Below are 10,923 nucleotides of genomic sequence, written 5' to 3'. Positions count from 1 at the left end.
AAGGGAAGCTGCTTGTGGCTTCATGCTTTGAGACTGCATGTGTACGTGTGCATTTCTCTCTGGTAGGTGCTGGAAGGCTAGCACAGTGGGAGAATCAATGGTTTTTCCACCTCCAAAATGTGCCAGGAGTCATGGAATTTGAGCGTGGCCCATGAGAGAGACTCTAAGGCAGAGACCTCATTTTTCATACTGTGCCCCCTGCAGGTGGCTTTGTAGAGGGAATTCCTTCGATGCTCACATCCTTGGCCCTCTACTTGGGAGGTGCCAGTGCCAGGCAAACACAGTGTTATGAACAAATGTCAGCTGGCTGAATAAATGCTTTCAGGAAGTAGGTGGTTGTTTATTGAGCACTTACTATGGGATCTCCTTAAATCGAACCTATGAAAAAAGGGAATGTTTTCACTGACGAGGTAAATAGGTTCAGGAAGGTTAAGTAACTTGTCCAGGGTCTCCCATCTAGGACTCCGTGTGTATGTGTGTGTGTGTGTGTGTGTGTGTGTGTGTGTGTCATGAAGGGGGAGAGGTGCACGAGAAACTTGAAAGGCTTGTAGCATCATTGTTTCATCATTTATCTTTGCAGCGTCATCAAATCTATGCATTTATGAATCTGCAGAAGCTGATGGGACTGAGTGGGCTCCAACATCACCCGAACATTGGAGGTGATGAAAATGAGGCTGGGGGGCTTTCCAAGTGGGTGCTCGATGTGGTACATTGCCGCTAAAAACAGAAGAACTTGAACTTGTGTACATACAATAGGGAAGAAGACAGAAGGGTGGGGGGACCGCGAGGCCACACAAGCTTTTGTAGACATTTCTAACAGCCCCCTCCCTGAGACCCGGGAAAGAAGAAAGGAATTTTTCAAAGAACAAAAGACAAAGCCAGACCAACTGTTAAAAATCATTTAATAGAAAGTCCAATGTCAAAATGTAACAATAAACAAAAATACACATGTATAAATATGTATATAGAATTAGACCTGTACACTTTCTCAGACCGTTTTCAAAAGGAAACAGAATCATCATCTCACCTTGGTGGTCAAATAAAAAATAATATTCAAGCGACGTGGACCCACTGGTGCCGTGGGGATTAGTACTGCGGAAGCACTTTGAGGGTTCACAGAATTCCAATCATGAGTGCGCCGGGGCTATTACCAACTGTCCTTTTCTAGAGACCCAGAGAGGGAAGCCGAGCAGCCCCGGGGCTCCGTACAGCGAATCTGATCTGCCCTTGGTACCTACAGCCACTGCTGTCTAGAGACAGCTCTCCTGTTGGATGGGGGTTTTGAATTGTTTGCGTTTATGCTGTTTGAGAGTTTGCTTGTCCTGGCTCCCAGGTTAGAAGCGCCTGGGAATTCTACTTTCTTATTCCACAGGCTCACAGTGGTTTGGGATGGATGCTATCAAGGTGTGCTGATTTGCTCTTAAAATAGTGGTGTCCAAAATGGGTGTGCACCTACCAGGAAGCATCCACACTTTCTGGGGTTCAGCGAGAAAATACAAGAACCCCTGTTTGTATTTTGTATTTATGCCTTACAAAGTTCTCTGTCGTGTACTTTAAAAAATGTGCCTAATATATAAGTGCAGGAGTACAGGAATCTATGCTGTAAATAAAATAATGGACACCCAGAAGGGCGCCTCTTACAAGGTGTGTGCTGATAGGCGTATGCGGTCTAGACAGGTGGGCACTCACTGGACAGAAAGCACACACGTGCGGAGGGAGTGCAGGGGCGGCTGCCCTGCCCACCAGAGGCAGCCTCTGCGGGGGCTCAGAGGAGCAACGCCTCAGGACTCCCGCCCAGGTCCGAATGGGAGCAGACACCTCCTAATCCCTCCGCTAGACTTTAATTGAATGTAAGGCCTTATCTTAAATAAACACAAATGCCCTTGGAAAGCAAATACGTAGCCACCGACACCTGGCAGGGAAGCATTTTGATCTATTCCTGGTGGTAGAGGGAACTGGACTGGACCAGACCGCGCTGGGGTGGGCGGGCAGCAGGGGCGCTAAGGCAAACCTGGCCACATCCCATGGCCACACCTCCCACCAAGGGGACCTTCTGGGGCCTTTGTTTTAAAGTCGGTGTATCTGAGGCCACATGTTGGTCAATTTCCAGCATCATGACTGCCACAGGCCAGATTCTAATCAAAACGCCTAGGCCGATGGGGTACTTGCGTGGGAACCACAAGACACAGAACTAGAAATTCCTCAGTGAGAAGCCAGAGGAATGTCTGGGAAAAGCACAGTCTTTGAGCTACAATCTTTCCAAGGGTCCAGAAGGCTGGAGAAGATGCCAGGCTGCACCCAGGAGGGCAGGTGTGGGGGACCTGAAGAACAGGTGAGCCCCAAGCGGTACTCAGGACCCTTTGGGATCCCCGGGCAGGAGACCTGAGCCACTCAGCTAGGAAAGCTGCCTTCAGCCCCCAGTGCCTCCAACTTCTCAAGGAAACTGTGTTACTCGTTGGGGCCTTTTCTTGAGGTGCTAGAAACCATGCTGCCTCATAGCTAGTGTTCTAGATTCATCGGATTCTTTTTCTTCTTATAGAGTTTCTACTTATTTGTCTGGGGGCAAGGGGAAGAGAAACCCAATGCCCTGAGCTCTGAGTAGGTTCATTGGAGAACCTAAAAGGCACTGCGGGTTGTCTGCACAGAGACTCCACTGTCTCTGAGCCTCCTCCGCATCTTCACCCAAAGAGCGCAGGGCCCCGACAGCCTCCCTGGCCCCACGAGGCTCAATGCCGCTGTCTAGGCTTGTGGGTATTTTCCACGTGCATACAATCCATCTGTGCTTTTTAAAAAATTCCCTTTTCTATGGCAGGACACGGCTGTACCCTGCAGACACAGCAGAGGCTTGGCCACCAGGTGTGACCCGGCGCAGGGAAAGGCTGTCCAAGGGCGGTCGCCTCGCGATAGATTGAAGGAAAGAATCACAGCTGAGCCTGGAAGCCCTCGGCTGCTTCCTCCGTGTTTAGCTGAGGGTGTACCCTCACTCTGGGGCTTGGCCAGCCTGCCCCCAAGAGCTATTTTTAGCCTTGGTGGCTCTATAGACAGGTCATGAGACCCGGAGCTGTTCCCAGTATGTCTCTAAAGCCAGCCCAGGCCAAAGCCCTGGAATTCAAACAGCTTTAGGCGACCTGGAGCTGGGACACAAGCAGAGGGAATAAATCACCTCAGGAAGCCACTACGCACCTGCAGAGCAGGGGTGGGGCGCAGGGGGGGAGTCCGGGTGCTGATGGTGGCCGCACCTGCCTCTCTGGGTGGCCTCAGCAGTGGTTTTGGAGGGCAGATCATCACCTACAGCTCATCATTACTCCCCCAGAATCCATAGCGAAGACCGTGGGGCCCCCGGGATTGGCCATTGACTGCCCTGGCCTCTCCTCTCCTACCTCCTCCATTCCCAGCTCCAGCTGCTAGATGGGACACAGGCCCTGGCAGCCCCCAAGTGTTCCTCCTTTGGTCCAAGACCCACGCTGTCCTCTGAGCCTGGAAGGCCCTTTGCAATGCTTCCCGCTCAGGACTCTGACAAACTTGGGCTTTAACGTTCTCCCTTTAGGAAGCCCCCAATTCCCAAAGCCGAGCTGCCCCTCTGAGACGCTCCCACAGCACCCAGTCATCACCTACAGGGGCCCTTCCCACACTGTCTTCCTGACTAACAGCTGGCTCCGTGAGAACAAGAGCAACAAGAGCCGGGCTGGGGTCAACCGTGTCCCACTGGCTCAGTGCCTGGACGGTCCTAGGGGCTCCACATCATCTGCTGAATGCACGCGTCCTCAACACTGGGGGAGGCAGTGCTAAAAATGCTACACCTGGGCCCATCTCGATGAAGGGGCCTCCACTGCCCGCATCCCAGTAGAGCCGCAGCAGTGCAGGGCCATCCTGGAAGAGTAGGAGAGTGTGAGAGACACGCATCTGGCCTGTGTCCTGAGGGATGCGTCCTACATGCGCCTGGAATTGGGGAAGGATGCCAGCCACAGGGTCCAGGCTGGTGCCCAGGGGAGTGAAACACCTGGCACGGGGGAGGGGGGGCAGGGCAGGATGGCCGGCAGACCTCCATCCTCCTCTCTCAGTCTAACCGCGAGTTCATGAGCGTGATGGCTCAGCCCTTCCTCCATGGTATTTTTATAATTACACCAGCCCCTTCCTCGGCTTTATCTTAGGGATTACAAAAAGGCAAAATGCAGCTCTTCCTTGAAGTACTTCAATGATGAAGTAGTTATATTTTCTTCTTCATGGTATCTTTCTGTGGTGTGTGCGTGTGTTAGGAAATTGATCCAAATTTAGAGTCCTAATAAGGCAGCTGCCTGATTCTGCTCCAGGAAAATAGATACAAAAATTTAAAAATGACTTTGCATCTTGCTCTGAAGGGAAAAGCTGGCTCAAAATCTCTTCCAAAACTTGCCTTGCTCACTTGACTGTCAAGGGAGAACAGTCCCTGAAGATCTGGACTGAAAGGCCGGGGAACCAGGGGCTGTTCTACCACCTCTGAGTCTAACTCCAGGGGTCCCCAAGGCTCTGGAGCTATTCTCCACCCTAGGGACCTGAAGGCGGTTCTGGTTGAGCTCCCGGTGTTCTTTTTACTGCCTCTTGGCTGTACTCAATCAAGTGTAAAGACTCGGGCTAAAAATAACCCCTAGAAAGGAAAGCAGGCAGAAGTCAGGGTAGAGAGGGAAGATAGTATTAGAATGCGGCCTTCGGTTTAGGGGTGAGTCTTGCTGAATTAAAGCCATTTCTCTAGCTTCCGAGAGAGAAACCATTTCCTACAAGATCTTGAAAGCATGTGACAGTTAACATGTTAGAAAGAGGCGGGAATCTCGGGGACAGTTTTCATAAGAAAACTGGGTATAGCACCCCCTTGACACAAGGAAATTCTCTTGATTCTTTCAAGTTAAATAAGTGAGGGTGGAGGCTGGTCCCCTCCAGGCAGCACCTTTAACAGTTGCTATGGAGACATGACTCATCTTCTTTACAGGTGCCTTTAGAAGCAAGGAGAGGAACTTGGGAATTCTTGGGCTCTTCTGACCTTGGAACTGTTTTGTTTTTGTTTTTTGTTTTTTAGGGCCGCAGGTGTGGCACATGGAAGTTCCCAGGCTCGGGGTCAAATCAGAACTACAGCCATAGCCATGATAGATCTGAGCCGCATCTGTGACCTATACCCCAGCTCACGGCAGCGCCGGATCCTTGACCCACTGAGTGAGGCCAGGGATCGAACCTGCATCCTTATGGATACTAGTTGGGGTTGTTTCTGCTGAGCCACAATGGGAACTCCTGAGGAACGAGTTTTTTAAATGCTTATCCAAGTCACTACATGACTATCCAAAACATTTAAGGTCTTGAAAGGGATTCATATCTAGCTTCTATGCTTAAACCAGCCTGGAAAATACAGAGCCCCCAGTCCTAAGATTAAAAAGAGACACAAAAACCCTAGCCCACAAGAAAGGATTTCAAATGAATGGTCCGGGCACTGCCTTTCCTCCACTTTTGGAGATCAGATTCCCCTCAAGTTCTCTCCAGGTGAGAGTTTTTTCACCTTAAAAAAGATGCATCCTGGGATGAAACAAGCCTTGGGACCCAGGAGAGAAATCGGAGCCCTCAAAGCTTTTTCTGACCACATCTGATACCTAATTGCAGATACCAGGCTCCTCTTCCAGATGCTGAAAGAATTCCAAGGAGAAAGATGTGTGCCTAAAATCCCAAAGCCATTTCCTTCTGGGCTCTGATATCCTGTTAGCCAGTGGTGTGTGTATAGCTCATCAGATATGGGAAGACCAAATAAAGCATTCCCTGTGAGGAAACCAAGCTGGTGATGAGCCAAGAAGAGATTCTGGAAAAGAACAGATGCCCCCAAGGGGTTGTTTTCACAGTGTTGCATTGCAAAGGGCACAGAAATGATAAAAAATTGGAGAACGCTTGAATGACCTCGCTCCTTCTTTCACCATGGGTGTTTATATTGGACGCCTTCTACATTGAAGATGCACCACTTGAAAGTGGGGGTAACAGACTGACTTCCCAGGATGATTGTGACAAGAAGACAATCAGAAAAATGCCCAGCATAGTGTCTGGCACAGAGTGAGTTTAAATAATAACTATTAGCTCCTTTTCCTCTTTCCCCAAGATTAGATCTCTGATGAGGTACAAGGGTACAGGGCACATGCTTCTGAAAAGCATGGCATGGCTAATGCATGCGTCTTAAGGTTTGTCACCAAAGTAAATCTATCTACCCACAATCCTCATTTTCATTAACAGCTTTTGGCCCTTTTCCAGAGACATACAAGAAGGCGACTAAAGTCAAGGGCATTTTTCCCGCTTGGAAAAACACGTCCATTCATTGGCAAAAGGCAATACATAGACCTCATCCATGAAATCCCAAAGGTTTCCAGCAGGAACATCTACAGCATCTACACAGGCGCCGGGGGTGGAGGGGGTGGAGGGCTGGGAACCGCCCAAGACACTGAGAAGCCAAGTTCCTGCTTCGAGTCACCTCTTCATCATGCCCTTAAATATATCATAATCCCTCTCCCCAACCAGGTCTTATTCTTCTACTAGGTTTTAAGCAACTTAGCAAGAAGTTTCATTTCTGAGAGGTACGAAGAAATAAAGCTCTGAGCATGTCTTCCAGGGGGGAAGGCAAGGCAGGCAGATTTGCTGTAAATTTAGAGAGCGCAATCCGATGCCTTTTTCATGAGAGAGTTGGGAGGAGGAAGGAGAGAGCCTTAGATCTGTTTTGCCTTTCATAAAAAATATATCAGCGTTTCGGAGTCCAAGATTCAGAGTCAGTATTTTCCTGGATGAAGAACTTGATAATTTTTCTTCCTAGGAAACTGACATATTTAACTGAGTTTCCTTTCTAGGACTAGTAGATACAGAAATGCGCTTTTTCGATTCTTGCCCAATGTTTTGGCAGAACTTGTAATCAGTATGCCAAGAGGCCTCATAGGCTACGGGGGTAAAATTCCTCTCTCCCTTAGCAGGCTTATGGGCGAGTCTGGCTAAGAGCAAACAAGTCTCAAAGAGATTGGGAGGAGGACAAAGCTACTCCTCAAGGTGGGATGGCATCAAATGGGGACCAAAAGGCCAGTGGGTGGGGTGGGCAGGTGCCATCATCCCTGGGCCTGCTTCTGGGGGCTGTCAGGTTGCAGGCGCGGCTGCTTCGGACCCTGGGTGACCCCTAACATGGAGGTGGAGCAGGCTGGCCCCAGCACAGAGGACTGAAGAACCGGGGCTACTTCTCAGAGCGTCAGAGCCCGGACTCAGACCCTGGGCGCTGCAGACCTGGGAGAGACCTGTCTCTTAGCAGGCCGCTGGGTGTCCGCCCCTGTATCTGAGGGCTGACCTAGTTTTGTGTCTCCAGCCTTTGTACCCTCTTTGTCCCTAAACAGACCGCAACACCACCCCATGCTCCAGCCCGGGGCTAGAAGGCATCACTGAGGTGAAAGCCTCTTTTGAGGTTCTCGGCCAGAAACAAACACACATTCAATTATGACAGCAGTACTCTGTGATCCTGAACCTCCGCCAAGCAAAAGAAAGCCACGCACAGACGGCTGAACTCTGACAATTCCACAGCTCAGGGCACATAAGGCGTGTAATCCAGCTGTAAATCCTGTCGACAGTCCGCCCCACCCACTGGCCGCTAAGCAGCTGGATTCTGAACGGCACCCGGGCCTCAGCCACCCCGCCGACCCTCTCTGTCCTCAAGGCTTCTCAGTCTGTTTCGCATCATCCTTTTTCTTGCTCAGGCACCAGCCACTCCCCTCCCTCCCTCCTTCTGTCTCCCTGAGTCCTCTGAGATAAGAGCCAGCAGAAGCACTCGCCTCTAGATGATTCTTTCATTGTATCTGAGACAATCTGCTTAATGGTCAGATATGGGAGGGGGGGAGAGAAGAGAAGGCATAATGTTTTTGCATTAGACCTTTTCAGAAGGCATTAAAAAAATAAAGTACCAACACAGATCACTTGACAAATTTATGATTAAAACCAACAAATGGAAAACAGACAGTTTTCAGTGTTGCTAACATAATCAAGCATTTCATGCCAACCCGCTCAGCCACCCTATTTCTCAGATCTATTTCTAGATGTACCAGATGTGTCTGCAGATGAAATCAAATTTTTTTTTGCATATCAAAGAGGTAGCCAGTGTAAAACCAGGGGAACAGAACTCCTGGTGACAAGCCACTGGGTCCCAGGCACAATACCTTGGGTTTCAGGAAACACTCATAAAGCCAGATTCCCAAGGGATGCATGGTTCAGGGTACATGTGTACCATGTCACAATGTTACACGTGACCCTAAGAAAAAGACATGAGCAGCTTTCATCTCAGCATAGAAGGGGGTGGTAATTTTCGGGGAAGACATAATTATCTCGGACACCGAGTAGGAGAGTCAGATGGAAGACGTTTAGTGTCTGCTTCATTCTTGCTCCATAAGAACAAGGGATCTCGGGAGAAGGTCATCCTTGGAACAGGGAACAAGTCCCTGGGTGGACGAGTCTGAGGTGGGGCTTAGCAGGTCGTTTACAGCGAGGAGAACTATTTCAGGCGCTTGGCCAAAAACCATACAAAGGGAGGGAACTGAAAACCCCAGGCGACTCGACTCTCCCAGCATTTTTCTGCTTGAAGCAGGATAAAAAGCCTGAAATTTTGGCTGCATCTCTATTTATGTAACAACTACAGCTGCTCCCCAAAATAGCTGCTGCTGCTGGCAGAAAGAGGGAAGGGCTTCTGTTGCTGACATCGAGTCCATTTTCTCTAGGGCTGGGCTGGATTTCCTTGCTCCTGCTTTCGGTGCAACGGGGTCTAAACGGAGCTAAGGAATCGCACCCTGAACACATCGGGGGGTGCCATCAGCTAGTGGATGGATTTTTAGGCGGCGGCGCATCCTCTTGGTGAGACCACGTGAGGCTTAGGCTAGTGGCAGGTGACCTCCGGACTGTCCAGAGCGGGGGAACCACCCACCGCGGGGCGGGGGGGGGGGGGGTGCGTGCGGCGGATCACGACCCCGCCAGGGGAGACAGACGCGTTCAACGACCCCGCCAGGGGAGACAGACGTGGCGCTCCTCCTGGGTCTTTGTGGGACAAACCCACAAAGTGCCCGGCCGGCTGGCGGGACCACGGACAGGACGCCCTCGTGGAAGTAACCCAGAGAACCCTCGTCAAAGCTATCGCTCGTGTTAAAAAAATACAAAAGTTATTTTCTCCTTTGGATGGCTATTTACTCGTGACAGCATTTGTTAAAAATATTACTTCTATCTTTGAGAAGAGGTCATCCTCTTCATAGAATATGGAAAAATAAACTCTACGGAACCCGTGGTTCACGGTCCCCACGGCTGCCGGGGGCTTTGGCTTTCGCGTCTCCGCGTGTCACCGCCAGCGTCACCGTTCTGCGTGCTCCCGTCGGAAGAGGCTTTTCGCGGCACCATCCGGTGCCCCAAGCAAGAGAGAAGAGGCGGCAAGGCTCCCGTCACGTGGTGAAGGGGGAAGGGGCGGAATTAGGAAGCAGGGCGGTTCATCTGCTAACGAAATGAAAGGGGACGGGGTGGCTTCGGGCCCTCCTACAAAGCCGGGGGACATCCCCCCCATCTCCTCTGACCACTGACAGCACTGCGCACGCTTGCAGGATTGTAAACGGATGGCAGGGAGCCATCTAGGTGGGTTACCGGTGTCACTGCTACGGAAGGCTCGTCTTCTGCACCCAGGATCATCGTAAAACACTGCGCTGGATGAACGGGAGAAGACAAGGATGCATAAAAACAGTACAATGTTTATTTCCTTAGAAAAAAAAAGTGGGCAAGAAGGATTCGAAATGATTGCGGTCACACTTCCATCTGCATCTGAGCAAAACTGATGTTGCAAGCGTGACCTTTGAGTAGGAGACCCAGGACATGAAACAACCTGCCGCTCGCTCCTGTGTCACCTCCGGGAGTCATGTCACCACATGCTTTTAATCGATAATAGCGTCTCTATTTCTTCTTAGCAGAGAAACAAGGCTTTGCCATAGCAACCATCCCATCTCCAAAGCGCGACACTGCCAGGGAGAAGCAAGGCTTTGGGCTGCTCAGGGGAGGCAGGGAGGAAGGAGAGAGGGGAAGAGGCGCTTGTGTTGGGAGTGGAACCGGTCTAGAACAGAAGCTGGATATCTGAGTTCCCCACTACCTCCTCTTATAGAAAATAGGCTGGAGAGCATCTGTAAAACCAACAGTATCTTTAAGGTGAAACTGCAGAGTTTTGCTGCAGACCTGGACATTGAGAGAAGTGAAAAGTTGCAACAAGTTTTAACTAGCAGCAACAAAGAAAGTTCGAGAACAGTTTTTTGTTTTTTTTTTTTTAGCAATATTCCTTTGCAAGTTCATTAAGAAACACTGTAATTTAATGGGGCATACGATATGAAACGATCTTCTTTTGCTATAGTGCTGTTCGCTGAAGAGAACCGACCTTTGCAAAGATTTCAACTGGGGTGTAACCTATTTACACAGTAGTAGCTCCCGGTTTAAGTGGTAGAATTGGTGCTATGTGATATCCTCTTCTTCGGAACAGTAATCTCGACCCTTAAGGGGAAAAGAAAAGAATAAGATGTGAGTGAGAAATCCAAAGCAGAGCTTGAGACAGTTCCTGGCCATCAGTTTTCTCTCAGCATGTCTCTCCCTACAGCAGAAGCCAGGCTCCATCCGTGACAACTGCGCACCAGATAAGTCATAAACACGTGTCGGCTGATTTATAAACTCTACCGATATACCTCAAGGCACGGAAGTTTGACCCAGCCCCCAGTAACCCTGATTTTGTATTGGTAGGAATTTATATTATACTCAGCACATAGAAGACTCAGCCTTTCACCAAGTAAGTACCAAATGGATGTTGCAGTCAGGGGACCAATTTGTCATGAACGAGAGAAAGGGGACTGAAGCATGAACAAGCCTCTTTCTACTGGGGCCAGGGCTGCT

General features: G+C 49.9%; 1 protein-coding gene across 3 annotated transcripts in view; it reads right to left on the bottom strand.

The window, feature by feature from the left end:
- Nucleotides 1–885: 885 nt before the first annotated feature.
- The window catches only part of C9H1orf21 (chromosome 9 C1orf21 homolog), a 239,991-nt gene continuing 229,953 nt past the window's right edge, over nucleotides 886–10,923 (bottom strand). For 2 of the 3 annotated variants that reach the window (XM_084977973.1, XM_021063815.2), the window contains one exon: nucleotides 2,525–10,530. In XM_084977973.1, coding sequence (XP_084834099.1) covers nucleotides 10,492–10,530 — 39 coding nt within the window. In that variant the 3' untranslated portion in view covers nucleotides 2,525–10,491. Of the gene's footprint in view, nucleotides 10,531–10,923 lie in introns of all 3 variants that reach the window. The other variant, XM_003482739.4, reaches the window with a different exon arrangement.

The sequence above is a fragment of the Sus scrofa genome, chromosome 9 (genome assembly GCF_054392235.1).
Source record: "Sus scrofa isolate SSC_HxYL_T2T_F1_AM1 chromosome 9, Sscrofa_HxYL_maternal_Yorkshire_Landrace_v2.0, whole genome shotgun sequence".
Lineage (NCBI taxonomy): Eukaryota > Metazoa > Chordata > Mammalia > Artiodactyla > Suidae > Sus > Sus scrofa.
This window is presented reverse-complemented; position numbering and strand designations above follow the sequence as displayed.